This window comes from Equus caballus, chromosome 31 (genome assembly GCF_041296265.1).
Source record: "Equus caballus isolate H_3958 breed thoroughbred chromosome 31, TB-T2T, whole genome shotgun sequence".
In the NCBI taxonomy this organism is placed as follows: domain Eukaryota; kingdom Metazoa; phylum Chordata; class Mammalia; order Perissodactyla; family Equidae; genus Equus; species Equus caballus.
In genome coordinates, this window is record NC_091714.1 from 9,155,357 (window position 1) to 9,180,146 (window position 24,790).

At 49.3% G+C, this 24,790-nt stretch overlaps 1 protein-coding gene and 1 long non-coding RNA gene across 2 annotated transcripts in view; one reads left to right on the forward strand and one right to left on the reverse strand.

The window, feature by feature from the left end:
- The window catches only part of TAGAP (T cell activation RhoGTPase activating protein), an 82,179-nt gene that overhangs the window by 1,022 nt on the left and 56,367 nt on the right, over positions 1–24,790 (forward strand). The window contains exons 2-3 of the mRNA XM_001500883.7: positions 13,222–13,304; positions 21,854–22,012. Coding sequence (XP_001500933.5) covers positions 13,222–13,304; positions 21,854–22,012 — 242 coding nt within the window. The remainder of the gene's footprint in view (positions 1–13,221; positions 13,305–21,853; positions 22,013–24,790) is intronic.
- LOC138921695 (uncharacterized) lies at positions 17,429–19,544 on the reverse strand. The gene is made up of 2 exons (XR_011434495.1): positions 19,316–19,544; positions 17,429–18,666 (listed from the first exon to the last, which is right to left on the reverse strand). It is a non-coding gene; the product is annotated as an uncharacterized lncRNA (long non-coding RNA).

A 24,790-nucleotide genomic window follows, 5' to 3' on the forward strand; every position in this document is an offset into this window, starting at 1 on the left:
GCGGCCTTCTTTCTTAAGAGCTCCCTGTAGTGTCTTATGTGAAATGATACATCTTGGAGCAAAGGGGAAGGAGAAGGAATGAGAGGTTTAAATTTAGACCATCTCAGCCACACTTAAAGGGACCACAGGAGCGTTTGATCCAGATTCAAGGCAGAAGCTCTAACGCAGAACCCAGTGGCTCTGCAGGAGTTAAGAAGGCGAGGGTTTGTGTAACCATGAGGAAGAGAAAAGCATAATGCTGCTTACGCAGACGCCGCAGACACCGTAGGAGTCCTCTATCTTGGCTGGCCGTCCTGTGTTCTCAGAAACAAATGCTTTATGGGTTGTTTTCTCTTTGTAGTTACATTAGCAACTGCCCTATCAATTCAGATACTTGTTCACGGGACAAGCATTGATCAAATATATGCTGCGTGTGGGATCCTGGGCTGACCAAACAGAGGACCTCATGGCTGGTGGAGGAGCCCAGGGCAATGTGATCAGGGCCACCATGGAGGGATACACAGGTGTAAGGAGAGCACAGAGAAGGAGGCTTCCCGCCTGGGGAAACAGGGAAGCTTCTAGAAGAGATGACCCTTGGCCAGGTCTTACAGGATGTGTAGGAGTTTGCCAGGCAGAGAAGGGACTTGCAGATGGAGAAACATCCCACCACAGCCCTTGGTCATGAAAGGAAGGTGTGCTCAGGAACAGCGAGCTATTGGAACGGAAGTCCTGGGCTCCTAGGGGACGAAAAACCATTGCCCTGGAGGAAAGTGACACAGTGACACAATCGGATTTGTGTTTTTAATGACAATCTAGCAACCACTGAGAGTGTGGGTTGGGGGGAGTAGAGAGCAAAGGCAAGAACATCTACTGGTCTTGATGTTATTGCAATAAAGTGAGCAGGAACACTGCGGGCCTGGATTGTAGCCAAGAGATATGGACCTCTGGGAGATATTTTGGAGGTGGAAATCAACAAGCTGGCTCTCAGATCAGACAGAGTGGGTGAGACAAACAGGCTAGGATCCACGCACAAGCCTTTTTGGAAAAAAAGGTAGATAAGTTGACTAGTAACTGATAACTAACTGCACCTTGGCAAAAAAAATTATTTGTTAAAGTTCAACTTTTTAATTATCTAATAAAAGCAAGGGTAGAGTATGGCCTATAATATCAGAAGCATTCAGTTCAAACGGGCTTCTTTTTAGAATCTTCTGGACACTGTGTTCCCAATATTTGACAGGGAGCAAAAGTGACTTAAAATTTTGCTTTTCCCTTTTGGTTTCTTTAGATAATTTCTATGCTAAAGGCAATGACTTCAAAGTTGTGACAGTATCAGATTTGGGGAAAAATGATACGGTGGATGCGAGGGGACTCCTGAAAGCCGGTCTAGTTTTGAAAGAAAGGAGCTCATTGGCCTTTAGCAGTGGCTTCGTGGACCCGCCCCCTCGCCTGTACCCTCTTTCGCTCCTAGATGCTGGGGGAGAGAGCTTTGCTCTTTCTTGCTGTTTCCCTGTAATTATAAACTCTTATCTCCAGCTTTTCCCTTTAGTGGTTAAGTTTCTTTCCATTATGTGTAGCCTATAATGCTTATAAGAAACAAAGGCCATGGCAGCCACAGGGAAAGCCACTGGGAGCCATGGAGGAAAAGGGCTGATGCTCTGTGATTTCCTGAGCCGCAGAAGGCCGTGTGCGGGGCATCCTCAACACTCAGGGAGGAAGACAGGGAGAAACCGAGAGAAATACAGAAGGGGGGGAGGGCTGCGGACGCTAAGAATACAGCCCCAGTCTCTGCTAGGGCCAGCACACAGAATTATTCTGTAATGAGTTCTGTTCTTTTTAATGCTGATGAATGAAAAATAAGGGTTATGCTCGGATCAGGTGGGAGACAGAGACGCCTAAGGGGGAAGACAGAATTGTCTTCTTCGAGGGTTCCACAGGGATGTTTTGTTCATTTATAATGTGGGAGGGATTTGGAGCCAGAGGGGCCTGGAAGATTAGGAATGGGGTTGTTCTAGACCCCTCTGTGCAGTCTGTTTCCTCTGGGGAGATCTCTGGAGAAGTGGATGTAGCTCCCTCGGAGGAAGGAGCTGAACTGAAACTATGGACGTGATTGTAAGGTTTGCTATTAAGGCTGAACTCACAACAGAGTGAGTGTGGGCTCTCAGACAACCCAAGGGCACTGGCCTGGCCCAGGAGGAGGTGTGAAGAGTGGAATGCTGGACTGCCTGTCCCACGGCCAGGGCAAGGAAGGCCATCATGGAGCGATGAACTCTTGTGACCCATAGTTGAGAAACCAGCTGCCCTTGTGTCTGTCTTCTTACCCCATGGGCCACAGCAACACTCCTCCATGGTCTCCCACCCACTGTCCTGCAGTCACCCTGTCGTGACAGCCTTGACTTTTGCCATTATTCACAAGAGAACTGTCCACAAAGAGTTATGAGAATAAAAACAGTAAGATCTCAAACTCTTTGAGCACTTGCTCTGTGCCAGGACCTGGGCTAACACTGTGCCCACATGATCTCATTTAACCTTCCCAACAACCTTGTGATTCAGATCCTAACATCTCCATTAGCAAGTGAAGGAGCCCGAATGCGACCTGGTCCATCGAATCCACAGCCGGGCTCGTCGCATCAGAAGCAACGATGCCGCACTGCAGGAAGCTTGACTCAGCATGGCTGGGGGGTCAGGGTCAACCACTTTGACTGTCTTTGCAGTTCAGGGGAGATGGTGACAGAACTAGGTGACAAGCCAGAGGCCATGTGGACAGCCAAGCCTTTCACACAAGGTGAAGAAGAAATTCCTGAGGGGTGATGACCAGGACAGGTGCCACACCTCCCAGCAGCCACACAGCGCCACCCAGGGCTCCCCATCCCCAGGCTGGATGGCACAGTGAAGACGGGCTTTTGTGTGTTGGACACCTAAGGGGGATGCGAGCGCTCCATAACACTTGGGGATGCACAGCAAACTGGGATGGGAATAGGGACTTAGTGTCCCCCCTGGTCTATCCCAGTGACAGTGACAAGAGATTAGTCCTCTGGAAACTCCCCTGGGAAGCCAAAGAGACAAGAGGAGAAAAGCGAGTTTTCATGAGCTAGTTGTCATCTGAGCCATGGATGTTGAAGAAGGATGGAATGAAGTACACGCACACAGAACCAACAGGGGGAGTCCTTAGGGAGAGCTCAAATGTCATCCCAACACAGCCTGGGGTCCTCTGTAGGCCCTCCCTACAACCTCATGGTTGTAGCTAATCACTCTGGGTTAGATTATGACACACCCCTTGGTCTTTATAACAAGCTGAGGCCACTATCCCAATGCCAGGTCTGGAGTTACACTTGGTCCTTGACCCTGTTTCTGACTTGGCCAGTCAACGCACCATCCAACGAGAGCCTGATATCAACGATACTTTCCCAATTTTCATAACCACTCAGCTCCCTCGATTCCAGGAATTTACAAGCTCATAACCTTGAGTATATATACAGACATTTGGGGCACAGAGAGTCAGTCCACAGTGACACCCTGATCTAGCATGTCCATCTCCATCTCTGACATTTTGGGGAACACTACCAACCCAGTGAGCCCTAACTGTATGTGTCAGTGAACACGGCCTACGGATTTACAGTGGTTGCCGTGTTGTGGCCTGACTCATCGTTAGCACACATTGTATCTGCTGACATATAACCATCATATGAAGTAAAGGCCTGAAATCAAGACAAGCATTTGCTAGGAGGTGATCCGAAACTCAAGGATCACTGATTGAAACTCCAAACCAGCGTACGATGCTTCAGAAGGATCACTCTGCAAATCCTTCAGGCTGTGTCTTCATGAAAAGAAGCCATATTTTGTCAAAGGCTTTCTGACTTGTGATCCCAATCAATTTCATGGCCATGCCAAGTGCCATCAGGGAAGAGGTGCCGAGTGACAGCCCAGGAACATCTCTGCTCCCGTCTCATCGCCATTTCTCCAGATGTATGGCGCTCTAGAATCCTGTTGAGGGGACTCCAGCTGGCAGGGCACCTGTGAGTCATGGGATATGCTCTTGCACAGCAACAATCCTACAAAGTTGGTGACACACCCAGGCCTGAGGACCTGCCGGGTCACAGGCTGAAACCCCCCACTCTTCCACCTCTTCTGTAGGGAACTGGTCTACAGGCATTGATTTCGAATTACCTGCTCAAAAAGGGTCAACCTGATTCCCATGCCAAAACTATAACTTAATAGAAATAGCTTATGGATGTGAATCGCAGCCTTGTCTGGCAAAATTACCCATCTCTGTACCCTCTACCCAGATAAATGATTTCCTTAAAATGTGTTAACAATTGCGCAGCATTTGCTCATTTAGAAACTTTGTTTCCAGTGGGGCACAGGACTAGGATGTAATTTAAAGTATAACATTCTTTTCGTCATAACAAAGTTGCTCAGTCTCTTCCTAACAAATAGATGAGTGTGGGAAATGAGAAGCTATGTAAAAGAAAGCAGAGAATGTAATTCTTTCCATCAGTCAGCTTTTCAAAAGATAAACGTACTGTTTAGAGTCTCTAGAAAATCTCAAGTATGTATCCAGCCCTCCCCAAGTACCGGGCGCTGTTCTAACCACTTTAGTTACAGAAACTCGTCAGAGGCCCCGAACAGCTCTGTAGGGAAATTACTATTATTACTGCCGTTGTACAGATAGGAAACCGAGGCACAGAGGTTAAGTAACTTGCCCACGGTCATGGCTAGTCCGTGGCAGAGCTGGATACAAACCTCTCAAGGCACAGGTTGTACTATGCTATCCTGGCCCTCTTTTAATGGTAAAGAACAAAAGAATGGTCCGTTGTGAATCACTCTGTGACTTTGCAGGGGAAAAGCAGACGCAGCTCAACACAGCTAGGCAATGTCTTCTAGAATGACCCCTGACCCTTCATTCCTCATGACCCCGGCCAAGGGTGCCCTGACCATTCGCTCCACTCACGACCCAGACCCCGGCCCCCAGCCCACCGGCCTGCCTCAAGATTTCCATGGTAGCCAAATCTACGCCTACCTCCTTCAGAGTTGTGTTTCCAGTGCTCTGACTCCTTTTCCAAGACGTCCTTCTCTCAGTGTTGACCCAAGTCGTGGAGAGGTTGGGAGGGACGGAACCTCATTAAACTGACTCTCTCTAAGATGCAACTGACCGATGGCATTTGTAAAGTGTTTGCCTTTTTTTTTTTTTTTTTTTTTTTGCTGAGGAAGATTCACCCTGAGCTAACATCTGTTGCCAAACTTCCTCTATTTTTGTATGTGAGCTGTTGTCACAGCATATCAGCTACTGATAGACCAGTGGTGTAGGTCCGCACCCAGGAACCGAACCTGGGCTGCTGGAGCAGAGCACTCAAGACCAAACTTAACCACGAGGCCACTAGGGCTGGCCCACGTGTTTGCCTTTTTAAAAAGGTGTTTCTCAGCTCAAACACTTCTCTGATGGGTAGAAATACAGACAATATGCCAGAGAGAATAATAAATTCAATGTCATGTGAGAGACGTAGTTTTAAAGCATACAGATTTATTTTTTTAGTTGAGATAAAATTCACATAACAGCAAGCCATGCAACCATCACCACTATCCAATTCCAAACATTTTCATCACCCCAAAAAGAATCCCCATGCCCATTAGCAGCAAATCCCCGTTTCCATTCCCCTCCCCAGCAACCACTAACCTACTTTCTGCTTTTGCCTGATCTGGACATTTCACATAAGTGGAATTGTACACTCTGTGGTCTTTGTGACTGGCTTCTTTCACTCAGTGTCATGTTCTCAAGATTCATCCATATTGTAGACCTGTCAGAGCTTCATTCCTTTTTACGGCTGAACATTATTTCATCCTATGGACACACCAGATTTTGTTTATCCATTCTTCAGTTGGTGGACATTTAGGTGGTTTCCATTTTTTAGCTATTGTGAATAATGCTGCTGTGAACATTCACGCAGAAGTTTTTGTGTAGACATATATTTTCTTTTCTCTTGGGCATATACTGAGGAGAAGAACTTCTGGGTCACAGGGTAATGGGATGTAGAATTTAAAATGGGAAATTTAGAAGAGCTTATTAAATCATAGGACATAGGAGACTGCCTATAGCCATCCCATTACTTACAGCCGTGTGACCTCAGGCAAACCAAGGACCTCTCTGAATTTCAGGTTGGTTTCTATTGTATTGTTGTTTTGTATGTTAAATGAATGCTAGTTAATTTGACCTCCAATATGTTTCCTTATAAATCTGCATGTCCGTTAGCTGAACCAACACAATAAGACATTTAGAAGGAAAAAAATGTGTCCCTGCCAACTAGATTTTTAAAATATGTATATAATTGCAGATTGAGCTAGACCAAATAAAACATAAATCCAGAACGTGTGGATCAGAGAAAGGCACTGAGGACGCAAAAAGGACCCACACAGCTGTGGCTCTCTGCTCTGGAGTTCATAGTCTAGGAGGCTCGTGACCTTGGCCTAAGCTTTCCTACCCACCCTGCTGCACACACACTGCACAGGATCAGACGGTCCGGGGCTTCTGCCACCCCCTGGTGTCCTCCGGGACCTTCTCTCCCTTCACAGAGCCATCCTGCTCTGGGCTTTCTGTCCATGTTCTTTGGGAATGTTCCTGCCTGCGTCCCTCACCTCAGGGCCCTGCTTCCATTGCTAGCCTATAGTTATAGCTACGTAGTCTGATAAACTGATACAGCGGTTAAACCCACAGGATGCGGGAGACAGTGGGCCCGGGACTGAATTCCAGCTTTACCACTTACGAGTTGTGTGGACTCTCTGGGCTCAATTTCCCCTCAGTACAATGGGATCCTAATGGTACCTACTGCAAAGGATTATGGCGAAGATGAAATGAGAGGGGCTATGGAACACACCAAGAACAGTGCCCTACACAGAGGAAGTGATTAAGAAACATTAGCTCATATGAGTATCATTATTAATGTGTTCGTGGCTCCCATCTTCTCTGCCATCTATGAGCAACTATGTGCAATTCAACTGGGACTTCTAAATAGCCCAGCCTTTGTCTCACCAGGTGCTCCAGGTAGAAACCCAGCTACGGTGCCAGGTGGGCGGATTTGGAGACAGGTGTGCTGTTCGGTGCTGGTCCAGCGCAGGCGCATATGTGGATGCTGTGTTTGTAGCATCCTCTGAAGGTCTTTGCAAATGTGACCTGCTGTTTAGGTACATTCTGCCTTCCCCTAAAGCGAGTCCTGCTCACAATTTTGTTTGCACCAGCAAACATGTATTGCTTTCGTCACTCTCCCGATCCAAAACTTTCCATGTTTATAATATAGTTTGAAATCCTTAACCCCTGAGTGACCTGGCCCATCCTTACTTTCCAGTCTTACCTAATTTCTCTCACTTCAGCTCCAAGCAGCCTCACTCATCAATGGGCCTTCCAAGCGCCCTCTGCTTTCCTGCCCCACTGACTTTACTGGTATGACTCCCCCCACCAACACATGCCTTCCTCTCTCCCTTCACCATCTTCATCATCTGCTCCATCACCAGCCCAGCTCAGAGGTCACCCTTCCAGAAAGTTCTATCAGCTCTGCGTTGCTGCTTCCACCAGTCCTCACTCCATGCCAGAAATCATGTCTCTTCCCTGTGTTCCCATAGCATTCATAGCATTCTTCTAGAACATTCTTTCTGCATTATAACTATTTGAACACATCTTATCATTGATACAATAACACTGTGGGTTATTGTAACTTTGTAATTATAACATTGTCTTTCATTTTGTAGCATCTCAGCCGGGGCTTGCACAGAGTAGGTATTTAAAGCTTGTTGGGTTGAACAATTTGCACCCTTCAGAACAATTCAGTTTTAACATTAACTCCTTAAATAACTGGCATCACCATGTTACAACTTTCTATCAGTAATAGGTCCTGTAAGTCCTGCATTATTGTTAGTAGTCAGCTCCGTGTCAGCTGGCACACCTTGGTGGATTCCTGGCTGTGTGAACCTGGGCACACTCTGAACTTCTCTGTTCCTCAGTTTCCTCGTGGATATAATGGGCATGGTAACAGTGCTGACCTTGTAGGGTTGCTGTGAGGAGAAAATGAGCCAGTCCATATAAGGCCCTAGAAAAGGGCCTGGTACTCAGTAAATATTAGCAGTTACTCATCTCAAGGTCCATTTCCACCTGGCTCTTTCCCGGGAGAAGTCGGGAAAATGGCCATTTAGATGCTGTAGTTACCAACGCTCACCAGTAGGAGGCGTCCAACCTCCAGGGCCGTGATGATTTTCCTTCCAGATGGAGTCCAGGAATAGACTTCAGTTTGTGGGCGAGGGCGGAGGTGTGTCTATAAACATCAAGAAAACCTCAAGTTTTAAAGGTGACCACAAGGCCCTCTGCAAGAGGTTGGCTGGGAGGACAATGGCAATTCCCCTCCACCTCCTTCTCTACCCACCACCTACTTAGAAAGGGCAGTGGTGCCGAGGAGCAGGAAGGAAGAGCAGAGCGCGGACCCAGGGACACGGGAGGAAGGAAGCTGGGTCTGTAGCTGGAGACCCATATGTTGATTCTGATTCTGTGATTTCTTCCAGGATTAGCTAAAATGTATCCATGCAGCCTGGCTCGTGTGGCCACGTGGGATACAGTCCACACGAAATCGCCTTGCTGTCAGTTTATTCTTCCATTTCCTCCTCCAGCCGGGTTGTTAATCTAGTGCCTGGACCTGAGCACGCCTGGCCCATTCCCAAGTCACACTGTGGCCCGCCTGCCCCAATCCTGCTGGTGTTTTTAGGTCCAGCGCATAATCCACCTCCTCCAGGAAGCCTTCCCTGACCTCTCTAACCCAACAAGTTCCTCTTCCATTCAGCATCTCCCCCTGGCCTTTCCACAGTCAGGCACTTTCCCCACTGCTGCCTGTCAGGTACCTACCTTTTTCTGTAGCTCCCCGAGGTCAGGGACACTCCTTGTTTGTCCCCCATCAGTAGTCAGTGCAGGCTCCTGCATGGAGCTCCATAGGTATTGACTCCAGAATGATTGGAGAAGGGCCTGGTGTTTTGTAGGTGTGCAAGAATGGATGGCTCCTTACTCTCCACCCTGGACAGGGAAAAACTCCCATCTGAAATAAGTTCCCTTGCCCGTGGGTTTGGCTGGATGAGCCATTCTCTCCAATGCTGTCATCAAAATATGACGAGTGAAAGCTGTTATGTCCTCCGTAGGTACTGTGCGTCATCTGGGTCTCGGGTCCCTGCCACTCTCTCTGGCAGTGTGTATCCGATTTTTTCCCTCCTGGCTGACTTTATTTTTGAGTGTATGGTGAGTGAACTCATTAGGAGTTAAATTGCTGGCCACCCACTCTGTAGTCGGCTGTGTGCTGGGCACCACAGTGTGGGAGAGATGTGTCCCCTATCCTCAGGGGACTTGCCATCCTGTCATTCACCTCATCTGTCCATTCAACAACTTCTTGCACTTACGAAACGCCTGGCCTGTACTGGTAGGCTCTGGGGATAGGAAACAGAAAAAGAGGACGTAGTCCCTGCTTTGGGGACATGACATCCGAAGGGGGAGACAGCTAAACCACTTCAAGTCAGTCAGGTCAACAGCTTCTTAGAGGGCGTGATGAAGGTGCTGGATATACAGACTTACCAGCTGCTATTTCTGAGACAAGAACACTATCCAGTCTAAAGAGCAAAGTAGTAGGAACATTTTGAGGGCAAAGAAAGCAACATCCCACCGTCACAAAAATCTCCTGCCTGGTCTCTGATGTTTTCATTTCCTTTCATAAGAAAATGAAGTATTTCATTCCACAAGAGACAAGCATTAGAGAACAGACTTAAACTGATATCCTATTCCTGATGGGAGCAAGAAAAAACAGGAGAAAACAGGGCATGCCCATTTCACAGAGGAGGAGACTGAGGCTCCGCACAGAAGCTTCAGCCATTTGGCCCAGCTCACAGGGCGAGTTGCAGGAGGTGGTGCGGCTCCAGCCCAAACCTCCTGGTTCTCAGGCATCCCTCTCCTCTCTCTCCTCCATTTCATGCTGCACGCCAGCCCAGGGCACGAGTTATAGGGTATTGTGGGCCCTCGGATGCCCCGTGGGACACCAGCAGGATTAACTGTCATGAAGCCATGTCCAGAGAGGCCAAGGTGGAAGACACATGAGGCCACCTCCAGACGGACACCAATCCTGGCTGGTGCAGGGCGCGAACCTGCTCCCCCTGCAAACACAGCTGCTGGAAGCCATACCAACGTGATCGTCCAAATCCAGGGAGCTCAGCCCATGCTTCAGGGGAGCTGTGCCAGTGACAAAAGAATGCGCTCTATATCTGGCTGCTGGCTCAGAAGTCTGACCCACCCGCGGAGGGCAGTGGCTGGCACAGCAGTGGCATGTGTGTGCCCATCCTACTGCAGGAGCTGCCAACCCGTGACAGACCCACTGCATTCTGCTTGCTCATGGCTTCCCCAACAAGCCACGTCTCCCTCAACTACTGCTTTGCCTTTTTGGAAAGGGCAGCAAAAAGAGGGTGGATGAGATAATGGTGAATCTTCCAGAAACCCTCAACGGAACCCCAGAGCCAAGCTGACTGCACAAAGACGTGAAGTCGGACTCTCTCAGCTCTCAGAGCACTTTTCCAGGCATTGTCAAACTCACCCCTGTCCCCTTCATATGAAAACCTGCTCTGAAGAAGGGAATAATTCAAGTCACGAGCCTGGAGGGATAAAGGAGTGAGAGCGCTCTGCTGTGTTGGCTTTCATCAGCATCAAGAAACCTTGTGAAAAAGAATGACTCTGTCAGGGTGGTGTTAAGGCGTAGCTGGGACACCGATGGACACCTTGGAGAGAAGAGCTCAGTCTTCACTCCTAAAAACGAGGCTGGTTAGAAGCCATTTCCTTTGTCCTATTTCTGGTTCAATCACATGGATTCTCCGGTACCCGGCACACGGTGCTATAGGGAGAGCTGGCCCGGACCCGCAGCACAGCCTCCCACGGGGACCTCTGCTGTCAAATCCCCTCGCCACCACTGGATGTTTGCAGCCCAATTCTACCATCCACCTCCTTTTGTTCATACACGTCCTCACTCCTCCTTTTCCCTGGAAACCACACTCCTTCCTTGTCGTCCTTTATCCTGCGGGGTCTACGTGATTGTTGACCATGAACGTGATTTCTCTTTGACCTTGGAATGACTTTCTGCATTTGATTCTCAGACGGCCTGACGCGTAGGGATTTCTGCTTGTGGTGAAATCTAATGCCACACCTGGAGAGAATCCGGCCCTTTCAAGAACTAGATGACTAAATTACGACGCACCCAGACTCGGGAAGGCCTGATGTACCAGCTCGGTTCTCCCTGCTCCCGCGCGTAGCTGCCTCCAGTCTGGGAACAGGAGCCTCTCCCACTACCTGATGGGGATTCCCGATTGCCTACAAAGTGGGAGTAAACCGAGGGTGTGAGATGTCAACACAGCACAATGGAACAGGATAGATGGTCTTCCATTAAAGCAGAACGTACAGCCGAGGTCTGTGACCTTCCTCAGTAAAATTAAAAACAAGACCCGTTAAATAAACACAGCTGGACACAATTGAGAAAACACTGGCGATCTGTCCTTTGCAGAAATAAAGCCGAAGGGCTACTTACTGTTGTCGAATGGCCACACATGAGAGGGGCTGGAAATGCAGCTACGGTCCAGCGTGAGGGTCGCTACATGGCAGACCCAGAAATCAAGGCTTCTGATTGTACTGAATAGGCCAAGAGAGGCCTGGAGAGCGAGCTCTCTGCTCTGGTCTCTCCAGCCCGCGTGGTTTCTCAGTTAGTGTGAGAACAACGGTTTGCACAACCCCTGCTTTCACTTAGTGCAAAAATGGGCTTATTTTCTAAGGTAAATGTAGTTCAACCACTGGGGCCTTCAAAGCGTCCACGGCCCACCCCTTTTGACTGCAACCATCTGACATGTCGTCTAAGCAGGGCCCAAGCCACTCACCATGGGTCTGAGTGTTGGGGCCTCATCAATAATGTATTTATTCTGAGTTTAAGTGTAACGCCCTTCCAGGCAGCGTAGCGGTGCAGAAAATAGCAAGGAGAGAGCTTGCTTTTGTAGGTTTTGTTTGTGAACACACTTCATGTTGGTGACCTCCTCCTCCAGGGCTCCCTGAACACCTGCAATGGCTCATGACAACCCGGGGGCACTCACTCTTAGGTTTCTGCAGCCCGAATGAGGCAGAACAACGTTAAATCTGGCCATGTCACTCTTCTGCTTCAACCTTCCATTGTTTCCCGCTGCCCTTAGGATAAAAACCTGACAACTCATGTGCCTTCATAGCTGGCCTCTCCTCCTCATTTTGCGCCATGTCTCCCCTACCCTCTTCAGGCTCAAGCCAAACTGGTCTTGCCTCAGTTCCACCATCTTGTATGCTGGCTCCCACCCCAGGGCCTTTGCATGTGCTGTTCCCTCTGCCCCTGCTTTTCCATTCACTGACTTCACTTCTACTCCTTCTTCAGGATTCTGCCCAAATGTCACTTCCTCTCAGAAGGCCTCTGTGACCTCCCAGACCAGAGCAGGTCCTTTATCTCATGCTTTCCCAGCCCCTGCTCCTTTGTGGCACTTGGCCTCTGGGCGATGAGATCCTGGTGGGGCCAGTTGTTTTTATCTGCACCCCTCACTGGAATATAAACTCCACAAGGCAAGATGGCATCTATTTGCTTGTCTTGTAATCCTAACTCCTTGTGTTCAGTACTGGGGCACATAGTTGAATGCATGTTTGTTGAATGACTGAATGAAAGAATAGGGTATGCCATGTTGGGAAACAACAATGGATTTCCTGTCCAAACTCATACTGAACTACAAGACAGGAAACATCCTATGAAGCACAAAACATGTTACCTTCATGCTGAGAAGCCCAGCAGTGGCCTCATATAGCTGTCACCTGCAGATGGCCAAGAGGCCAAAAACTTGCCCAAAACTTTGCTCCATCTGTTCTGCCCCACTGTCCCCTCTTGGAAAAGTTATCCATTTATGGATCTTTGTGGGGAGTGAGAAGAGAGCTAATAGGCTTAGGAATCATCAAATCACAGAACGAGCCCCAGGCAGGAACTCAGAGACCCGACCCAGCCACACTGAGTGGGGGAGGCCGCTGGCGAGAAGCCGCTCTCCCTGCCCCGCCAGATGAGAGGGCGCTAGGGCGTGGAGGACGTGCCCCCTTGATGCTCAGCCTACTGCACGGGGAACAACGCTGCATTTCCTGAGAACAATGTTCCCCACAAAGGGAGAGACCAAAACCAGCCCCGCTCTGCTCTGTTTCCGCAGCTCAGGATCCTGGCTCAGCCTCGCTCCTCAGCACCAGCGTGTGGACTGGGCAAGATTTTAAGCAAGGCGTGGCCACCCACCAGGTAAGTGAAACCCCATCGCATGAACCCGCTGCCGGGGACCCACTAAGCCAAGGAGCGCCCTCAGCAGAGGGTCCCCCTGGTTCTCTTCTCATTTCCCCACCACCTGGTGGTCTCCTCTCTCTAGGGCGCTTTCCGTCGCACAGCAGAATGCGATGGTGCTGTGAAGATGGACCATGCAGAAGAAGCCTCGGCTTATTCTTAGGCACATGGGATCACTAGGACAAAGTGTCAGGTTGTCACTGGATCACCCAGGTGTTCTGGGCATCATGTGGGTGCACTCCAAAAAGAACCAAAGAGAAGGAAAAAAACCACTTCACAAAAGTGAAAAGTAGTCCATCTAAGAGTGTTGTTTTGATTTCATCTTTTCTTTACTGAATTGGTCCAAATTGATGAGCATCACTATCCCTCTCAAAGGATCTCATACACCCCAAGAGGTAAGTCGGGCCGAATGAGCTTGGAATGGCCACCAGTTATTGGCATTTCCTGTAGGCCAGACACCGCTCACCATCACCGCATTGCATCCTTTACCCTCAAACTGACCTTCAGAAGCGGACAAAGTTATTATCCCAATGATGCTCTGGGAGGTTGGATGACTTGCCGAACAGATGATGAGGACTAGGATCCCAGTTCAGATGCGGTGACACCACAGTCTCAGGCCTTACCTAAAACTCTTGCAGGCAGTGGGGTTAGAGGAAACTAAAACAGTGTTGCCAAGGGTCCTGGGAGAATGGCCAAAGACAGGCCACTCCAGGCAGTGGACAGCACATGGCAAAGCCCAGTGGGACCCACAGAAAAGGAGGACGTCTCTGTGATTACCCTGCGGTCTCTCCTTTACCCCCAGACCCCACTCTTGGGCACAAAGCCCCCACTCCAGGCTGCCGCAGACACACGCAACTCAAGTCCACTCAGGGACATGCAAGCGGGTCCCCGACTCATGCTGGAGGCTCTGCTGCAGTGTGCAGAGCCCATGGACTCCCCGTAGAGTGCTCCTTCTCTCCCATGGAGCCAGCAGACCCCCTTCCTGAATGTGAAAGCTCAGCGGATATAGACAAGTAGCTTCTGCCTTTACGCACCTGCTGGAAGCATTTTGAAGGAAGCCGCAGCAGTCAGTGGCAGACAGGATTTTCCCTCCGGTCATTTGAGAATGCAGGTTATATGCTGTTATCCTGATGGGGGCCTTGGAGTCACAGGTTTGATGTCGTGACTTTGATGTGAAAGGACTGGGGAGAGATGGGAGAGCCAGAAAGGCCTGGGGGGGGGGGGGACCATTGCAGATGCAGCCCGACCTCCCCAGAGTCACCATCACCCAGAGGGAGGTGCCGACACTCAGAAGGGAGCCCTGGCAACTGAGATGGGTGTGCTGTGATGAGGATCCTGCAAGAGCGGAGGATGGGAGGGGCGGGGGGTGCAGAGAAGCAGACTGGAGCAGAGCAGAGCTTATACATTTTGGGTGCTTGCTTGAGCATCACTGAGCTGGGACCTTAACTGTGGTCAATGACCCTCAGTCACAAACGAGTGGGCACATGAAGCGAGGAGTCACGAGGAGACGTGAGAAGTGATGGCAGCGTCTCTCAGAAAGTGATGGGAACATCTTTTCTTCATCAGGCGGATGAAGAGCACTTTCCCAAGCTCTCCAAACATAAGATAAACTTGACAGAAAGCCTGGGTAATGCACTTGGCCTACAGGAGGGCAGGCGTGCTGGTGGACGTCCCCACCCAGTATTTGTTACCTGGGAAGGCCACTCCTTGCCCTCCACTCCATACATCACAGGAGGATGGGAGGTCAGCAGAAGCCCTTTGAGAGATGTGCTTGGAGATGGTTTCAATTTGCTAGCTGGGAACCAAACACCTGAATCCACATACCATGATTTTTACAAGCATCTTTAGCAGTTAAAACTTCAAGTAAAAGTTTCAAGTATCTATGGACACTAGCAGTCTATTGTAAGCTAATATACACAATAGAAAGGCTGAGAAAAATCACAAATGGGAGTCTGGTTTATAGAAGTCAAATGATGGCCTTGAGTAAGACTGCTGCCAAAGTTAACGATATTCCAGATGGTAAATGAAAGTAAAGTGTGTCTGACATCTGCTAAAGCTGGTGGATTTCATCCCTCTGCCTCCATATTAGCACCCTGATTGACCTGGCACGTTCAAGATCTACTATTTGTAATCGACAGATGATCTGACTCATACGATCAAATGGTTCTCCTTCCAAAGACGAATCAGAGCCACCTGGTTAACTTCCCAACTGATCTCTTTTACTAGATGTTTAGTCTTAGATATGCAGTGTGCCTGTGAGAGTATCTAAGCACGAAACACATCAGATGCACGCGGCTTGGTCTCGTGGTGGGACCAAGACTCAAGACCTTAAACTTTCTATGACCGAATCAAGCAGAATTTACACATCTCCTTACAAGGGAATCCAATAAAGTGCTTTGGCTACAGGAGGTACTCAATAAGCGGCTGACATCTCTGCCCTGGTTGTCATGGTAACCACATCATCCAAATGCAAGCGACAATTTTCATATGACATTTAAAGAGTCCTGTGTGAATCAGGCTAACCACATCTTTTGACCTGATTAGGCCCAGAATTGGCTTCATGTCTGCTCTTCATAGTCTGGCTTCAAGACCGTCAATCAAACACAGATGTCCTGAGCGCCTTCTGTGTACCTGGCACAGAACTGGACCCTAGGGATGCAAAGATGCTACAACAAAGGCCATGCTGTCAAGGTGTCCCTAACAGAGTGACAGGTGGACAGGTAACCACAGGACAGCAAGATGGGTGTGAGGGCCAGAGCAGGTGCTGGAGGCTTAGAGGAAGGTGTCCGAGGGCTTCCCTGGGAGTCGAAGACGGGTTGAGCAGAGTTGGGTTCTGATGGACAAGTGGGAGTTGGCCAGTGCAAGTGGAGGACAGCACATCCCATGGACAGCATTCCGAACGGCACAGCAGCATGTCTGGAGGGCAGGAGGGGACACTGCCTGACGTGGTGAGCACAGCAGTATGTCATCACCATGCATTGGGGATAATATAGGACACCTCCACTTTGGTTGTAGGACGTTATTTATATATTCATGAAATTCCTGTAGAATAGTGAATGTTAAACATTTGGGGGACATGGAGCCCTTTGAGAAGCTGATTAAAAAGAAGAGCAACTATGTGCCCTCCCCCCGTGACTCCTGGTTAAGAAGTCCTCGTGTGGAATACGAAGTGCTTCAAAGCCAGCTGAAACGATGCTGACCTACAGCCACAGCCACAGGTACCCGGGGGCTGGGCTTCCCTGCCTCTGCCTCTTAGGACCACCCATGTCTCTTACACAGCCCACAGAGAGAAGCATTGGGAGTGGTGGAACTTCCTGGCACTGAGCCCACCACTGCCCTGAGGGTGTGCTGGCCCAGAGCGAGGCTGGGCAGCCAGACGTAGGCCCAGCTCAGGTGAGCTAACATGCGGGCAGCACAGTGCTGCTTCCTGCCCCTCACCCCGCTGTGGGTGTCTCCAGGCAGCTCTCCAGGCGGGTGTTTCCCCTGAGCCCACAGTCAACCCATCAGCTAACAGTGTCTCCACAGAGAACATTCCATCCATGGCCTTCATGCTAGTGGGAGGCTCTCTAAATGGCCTACGAAGGATCAACAAAGTAAACAAACATAATGGAGAAAGCTGAAGTTCACAGGTAAAATTTAGAGTCTGCAGACCAGGACCTACATTGTCCTCCGGCCATCTATCCCTTCTGTTCCTCATCTTCTCTGAGACTTGGGTTCCCCATCTGTAAATAGGGTTCCAGGATTCCCACCTGATTCACAAGGCAGAGGGAGTAAAATCAAGTGAGATAATGTCGGGAAAGTGCTTTGAACTCTCAACCTTCTGAAAAGCCATTAATTATTATTAGAGAAAATATTAGAGAGTTAATGATAAACATCACAGAAAAAAAAACACAGCGTTTTACTAAAACCCCAAAACAAAATTTCAACATCAAAAAAAAGCCAGATACCCTATAGAGAGAGAATGGATAGTGTCTCTCATTTGTGATAAGGTATAAATATTTTTATTTGTTTATTATACAATTTTAGAAAGGACAAGGAAGAAAAGGCGCCTTGATGTGATTCCAGGTGAGAGTTAAGAACTTCCCGCCTGGTTGGAGCAGATGCTCCTCGAACACTGGCTGGGACACAGGTGTCCAGCCAATGTTTGTTTTTATTCTAGAAGGAGGTGCTGAACCAGGAGAGACCCTGCTGATGGAGAGGCTGTGTGCCATGAGCCTGGCCAGGCTACTCTGTAACCGGGGCCTCCCTAGCTCCATGATTTCTTTCTTCCCTACACTGGTGTCTGCGCAAGAGCAGGGCCCGCGATGGATTCCGGCTCCTCTGTGGTTCCATTACCTGCTGCTTTTTCCCCTTGGTCCCCAACTGTGTCCCCTTGCTTCAAACTGATTATGGGTGATGAGCCAGGAAAGGGCAAGAGAAATCCAGATGACCTCAGTGGAAAGCAAATTAAGCAAAGCACATAAAAGTTCAAAGGTGGTTCAACACATTGCTGCAGGCTTCGTTCATGCATTCATTTGTTCATCATGCATTTTCCTCATTCAGGCACTATGCTGGGGCGTAGAAATGAATCTGCATTACAATAGAGAAGACAGACAGATGGACACGAAGCAATTCGATGACAGAGGTTGGCAGAGAGACACCCAATCCAGACTACACGTGGTCCCTGCATTGAAATGTGGAGGGGGCACCTCAGCAAACACCAAGGGCCAGGGCCAATGACACAGAGCCCTGAGAACCCCAAAGGCCATGCGAGCAGGGCAGGATTGTAAGCCTGGGTGTGGCTTAAGCTCATACACTTGTTAAAATTTCCCAGAGAGTTATGTGGAGGTTAGAGGGGGACAGAGAATTGCGAGTGTTAAGATCTGAAGCAAGAAAACTGTCAGAGGATCTGGTCCTGTGGCATAGTGGTTGGAGTCAGCTCACTCTGTTTTGGCAGCCCAGGTTCACGGGTTCGGACCCTGGACACAGACCCACACCACTCATCAGCCATGTTGTGGCAGCAACCCACACACAAAATAGACGAAGACTGGCACAGATGTTAGCTCAGGGCAAATCTTCCTCAGCAAAAAAGAAAGAAAGGAGGAAAGAAAACTGTCAGAAACTATCAAAGCCATATAGGCAAAGTGCTACGAGAGCTTGGGACTTCAGTGATGACACCAAAGATGAAAAAGAAGGGGTAAATGAGAAATACTCAGGAGGTAGAGTTTGGACACATGGAAAAGTCTTGATTCCAGCTCCCAGCTCTGCCACTTGGTAGCTCCATGATCTGCAGACGATGTTGCATCCCTGAACTTCAGTTTCCTCATCTGTAAAACCAGCCTCACTGAAAAAGGATTGAAAAACAGAGTAAAGAGATTCACCTGGCACGTCGCAGGCACTCAGTTAACGTTAGCCCCATGGAAGAAGGTGGTAACTGGAGCCATAGGCTGGAGTCAACTTTGAAAATAAATAGTAAGAGAAAGGGGAAGGGCAGAGAGCAGCTGCTGTGGAACCCTAGTGTTGGGTAACAAGTCTCACATGTGGACTTGGGGAAGAACCACACGAAAATAACGTGACTGTCAAGAGAGGGCTGTGCCCCATGACTTCACTTGGAGTGACTCCAAATGCCAGGATCCCCAAGTCATGGGGACTAAGGACCAACACTAAGGACCAACATCCCTGGTACCTCTAAACCCCAGCCCCTACGAAAGGATGGGTTCAAACTCAGCTTCTAATGCTGAAATCAGTTGAACAACACTTTTTTCCTTTTACAAAATCACCAGAAAAAACTCAGAGAACCCCCAGCTATTTCATCACTCCCCATTCCTCTCTGCAAACCCACAGCCAAGTGAAAGGACCAGAGTAAATATTCCCCTACCCCTTTCCAGAATCACACATCTGCTCATGCCTGCTTCACTTCCACGGTCCACCAACCATTCTTTCCTTGCCCCTTTCCAAACACGCCCCCAAAGCTTCTTCAGGCAGGAGCTGACCTGACCTCTGTGGGGACCTCAGTCCACTAGAGCATTTCCCACGTTGAGTTCTGGGGGAGCAGAGTAGGTCACAGTGGAACGCAGGCAGCCAGCACTTTCACTGTGAGAAGCCGCCATCGGCCCCACTCTCTGCTGGAAATTCATCACCACGCGGAAAGGCCAAGAGCAAAGTTATTTCCGTCCATCAGGTATTTGCTACATCACTTGTTTCCTATTTCAGTGCGTTTCTAAAATTTCCCCTAGGGTGCGAGCCCTGAGCCGCCTTTGTTGTGAAACCTGGTTAACACGAGGTACTTTTTTTTTGTGTGACATCACTCAGATTAGGTCCCCGAGCGTGTGTAGGAAAATTAACCCCAGACAGTGTACAGGTTCTTCTGGGATCGCAAAGAAATGCAAAAAAAAAAAAGGAGGAGAGGGCAATTGGGGGGCCAGCAAGGAAGGAGAGGGGAAAGAAAAGAAATCAAGATTAAAATGTGGGAAAACACTTGGCAAAGCAGCATTCTTAAAAAAGAAACTTTACCTACTTCCTTTTACTGGTTGTGGGTTATCTGTGGGTTCATATTTTTTTAAAGCTCAAATGAATAATTATCTGACAGATTTAGATCTGTTCCTCTCAATATGGCTTAGAACATATTAAAAATATTCAAATATTTTGCTCAGATCACCAGAGGTTCTGGATCATCTGAGTGTTTTCATGGGCTCTAAATCTGCAGGTGACTAGGATGAATTGGGCCAGAGGTCCAAGCCTTGTGTGGTTAAATAAATGATTAGAATCAGTTGACATTTAATAGAATTTTAGCTTATTGGCCTTTTAAATAATTAGCAGGAACACCAGGCCCACATTCCTACGTGATACCAATGTGCTGCCCCTTTTGGACACAGCATGGCTTCTGCCATTTTCCACAGTCCTCACCGCTCCCTATCACTCACCTCACCCCTTCATTGTCCCCACCTGGCTCCTCAGGCATTTGAGGGTGCAACCTCTGGGTTAGGCAGTGAGGCAGACTCTGAAACCAGACAGACAAAGTTGTGCTCCATGCTAGTGAGTTATAATCTCTCAAATATATGGAAATCATCAGGCAGTTTCCCAAATAAACTCAGAGAAAACCAAAAGACCTTTATAAATGGAGCAGAGAGTTCTAGTTCCCAGTTGCTATGGCTTGAGTCCCAACTTCTCTATCCTGCCCACCCCACCCCCCACCCCCCGCAAATAGTTAATTCGCCATCAGAAAGAGTTGAAAACCCCCTACCTCTGAAGTGCCCAGGCTTTACTTGGGGCTGTATCATTTCAGGACACCACCTTGTGCTGAGAGAAACCAGGCGAGGGCAGTGGGAGGTGTGTGGGGGTGAGAAGGTCAGAGAGCAGAGTGGCAGGAACGGGTGGGAACTGTTCATCAGGGACTCGTGCCACATCATCGATTTCTGGAAAATACTGAGAATTGAAAATGGTCATGTTTGCTTTAAAAAACAGAAATGTGTCCTGAAGCCCCAACACGGCTTTATTCAAAGACCACATTGGAATTAAACAGAAGGTTCCCTCTGTAAAAGCTTTGCCTCCCAGAGGTAGCATCGCTGTCTTGAGAGCAGAAGGAGGTGGATGTGAGCAGAAGTTAAAATAATCAGAAAAGCATTCAATCAGGGAGCCATGTTTATGGCTCTATGTCAGAGCTGCTGAGGAGCATCACCCGCCATCCCTTCTCTCCTTCCACACACACTCTTGCATGCACGCACGCACGCTGCCTGCTGAGGTCATCTGTCTCTGCCAGAAACAGGGTAAATGACCAGGAAGTGAGCAAGTGGCAATGGCAACAGAAACTGAGTGATTCTAGCATCGTAAGAATCACAAGAAGATACTGGAGTCAAGTCATGAATCACGACGACTTGAAACTCCCGGGTGATGTTCATTCTGCTTTCCCGCTCAGTCCCCATACGGAAGAAAACCATTTAATTTAGAGTCATTCGTTTAGATTTCTCAGCCGGCTAAACCTGACTGTTCCAACTTTTAGGGACAACTTTTCCTCATTACGTGACTCAGTCAGAGCTTCCCACTCAGGTGGCACAAAAGAGTTATGGCGATGCCATCATTCTGCTCCCCTCAGCTCTGGGCATAGCTGCACAAGGACTGGGTGGGCCGCTCAGCCTTCCCTGCCTCTGTTTACCTCCTGGTGTTATACAAATATTGTCATTTATTGTGTGTGCTGTGGAGTGTGAAAGTCTGGGAAGCATTGTTAAAATTCTCACAGAGATCCTTCACATTTGCGTGACAAGCTGTGATCAGCTATTCACTGAAGCAGGACCAACAATACCCGGTGTCCTGTGCTTTATTGTAAACCCATTCTTCAAAGTTCGGGTTTTAGAAAAACAACCTGCAATGTGCCTCTTCGTTGTTTTCTCTGCTAATTCCCGTCCCCGCCCCCCCCCCCGCCGCCCAGTTAAGCCAAACTCGCGGTGACTTGCTGTCTGGGGATGCGGCTCTCATATACTCTCTGCCTCTCCATCACTCTTCCCTCACCATTAACACCTACTCTCCCCCCCCAGGAAAAGCCTAGCCTCAAGAGCATCCCTCCAACAGCCGGACCTGCTGGAGCAGCAGGGCGAGCCCATCCTCCAGAGCCCGGTGGTGCTGACCCAGGGCCCCGAGACCAAGCAGAGGCATCTCTTCCTCTTCAGGGACTGGCTGGTCATCGCCAAGCGGAGGTAAGTCACAAAACCGTCATTGCCTCCCTCTCTGTTAAAAGGCAATTTCTTTCAAAGTCTCCACTACCTGGCAACACTGCAAGGGACTCCCCTTCATCTGACAATCGAGGCCCCCAGAGGCTGCATCCCTCCGGCAGCATCACATCTGCAGTGGGTAGAGAACTAGGACAAGACGAGTATAGGAAGTCCATCACAAAGAAGTCCTGGGTGAACTTGACCTTGGGGTTACTAAAAAGTGTTGAATGTATTCACAGCAGCAGATTTAAAATCAGAAATTTAGAAACTCAATAAATCATTAATGTTAACAATCATGATAATCATTTTTCTCCCTGGGAAAATATGCAACTATACTTCCTCAATATTTGCATGAGATTAGGGGCGGAGACGTCAACAGAGTACAATATTAATTGTCTTGCCTGTAGAACAACTATCTACTCGCAACACCTCCCCGTGACTTCTTTCCCACTTCCGAGAACACACATGCACGCGGGTCTATCGGTGTAAAAGCTACATGTGCTCTGGATACTTGTCTGATCTAAATTCATCGTGGTTCTCTGAACCGAGTTCCCATCCAGCACATCTTTACAACTGCCCAGGGAATTACTTGTTAAGTTCACTGATGGGGCCCAAATAAATTCCTCACTTCCAGGAGCTCAGGTTGTTAACTCGCCCCAGAGACCAGACTTTCCCCAGGGGGCCACCTCGAACTGCTCTGGGCAGAGAGGGAAGGAGAAAGACCAAGTCGTCTCTCCCACACTCCCCACTTTATGCCCTCCCCCTCCTTGGCTCCCTGCTTACAATTTTTGATATATTAGCTCCACCCAGGAGTCACCCATCAACTAGGTAACCCCCTCATCGCCTCAGGGAAGATGGGAGAGGAGGCTGAAGGGGCAGGTAGAGTATAAAGAATATTCTCCCTCGTGAGGCAGCAGAGTGGGGAGGATGACCCACTGGGCCAATGGCGGGTAAGCCACCCAGTGGGCAGCACCGGGCCCTTGTCACCTCCCTGCCCCACACTCCTCTCCCCTTAGTTTTGGGGGCTCCTCTTCTCCATGAAACTTAAGAGGAATGAAGAGCAACCTCTCCCCAGGAGGGGGCCCCTGGTCCTGCAGCTTCCAAGGTGGTAGATAAACAAGGAGCAGTGGCGGGACCCATCTGGCCAGGCCACCAGCTAGCTTTGGGTGCAAGAGACTATCTGAGCCTGAGTGAGGGACACAGTGGCCCTGAGGACAGGACATGGCCAGGGACCAAGGAGTGTGACCCCCTGACCTCGAACAAACCCAAGCTCCAGTTAGAATCCCAGAGCAATGACCTCGGGGGCTGGTCACCGTTCATCCTCTGGAAATGAGTCGTGCCTGCCGGCTTCTGAGCCCTTTATTGCCACAACAAAATCCAGAGAGCACTAACTAGGGCATATCACCAAGCCCAGGTGCCTGGGGAATACCCTCCCCCCACCACCCCCAGGCCTGTGCCCTCTCAGAACGGAGCATCTGCCAGGCTCATCACGTGCATGCACTCGCTTTATCCTCACAACCCATTCCACAGAGGAGGAAGGTAAAGCTCAGAGAGGTTGAGGGCTTGCCCGGAGTCCCACAGAGAGGAAATGGCAGAAGCAAGCCTTAAACTTGCATCCTCTTTCTCCAAGGACAGCATTCCACCAGGGTGTGCCCCCTCTGATCCTGGGGGGAAGCTGTCTGACTTGAGCCACACTCCCCAGGGCCAGGTGCACCTCAGATAGGATTCCGTGTATTTTTCAGAAAGAAACAGACAAGCACAGGGAATGTGTGACAGCCTCCCCAAAATTCCACACTGGCAAAGAAAAGGGGTGGAGGCGATGAATGCGAACATTGGGCTTGTAGGATTCATCAGGGAAATAGTGGGTCCCCTGGGGGAAAGCTCTGATGCTCACGGTTGGCAGCAGGGTCTGCATACAGAGCGTGGGAAAGATTTAAGGGAAGACTGGGGTAGCTGCTTTTGCATGGATGATAATGACTGGGGGTGGGGGGTGGAGCTGTAACATTTAGCTTCTGTTTTGTAAGAAGAAGAACATCTACACATTTTTTATACTTTCATTTAATTTCCCTTGAAAAGTTCTATTTTAAGCTTTGGGGGGAAAATGTGCCATATTTTAAAGACCTACTCACACCTACCCACCATGATTATTTTTTTTAGATGCTTAGACATTTCAAAGAATTCAAAACACATCAGGCATCCTCCCCCCATATTCCTCCCAGCCAGGGAAATATTGTTTTCAGAGCCCTGAGAAATCCCCCGAGACACAAACAGCGGCGGGGAAACCCTGTTTCCCGAGAAAGTGAAACGGTGCCTTCCTGCCCGGGCTGCACAGAGCGCTCTGCAGCGGGCAGCGGAACCACCCCTCTCGTTCACTCAAACGAACACACTGATTCCTGCCTCAAAAAAAAACCTCATGCTTCCCCGCAGTGAGGGATGAAAACGGAAAGATGAGCGCGGGGTTTGGGGCATCTCTTGAAAGACAGGCACCTGCGGGCGCACCGCCATGCCTCCAGGGGGCGCTGTGGGCCGGCTGGAGGCACATGCTGGCCGCAGCCCGGAGACCCGGCCAGACCTAGCCACGTGGCCTCCCCCTGGCTGCAGTGCACCAGCAGGGCCGCTTCTGCGCCCAGGACTGAGCCTTCAGGCCACTGCTTTAAAAGGATGACAATACCGCAATCCTCTGTGACTTCCCCAACGGAGAGTCAGGGTGATGGCACTTTCCAAGAAGGGGTATTAGATGTCCACACGCTCTCCATGGCCCAG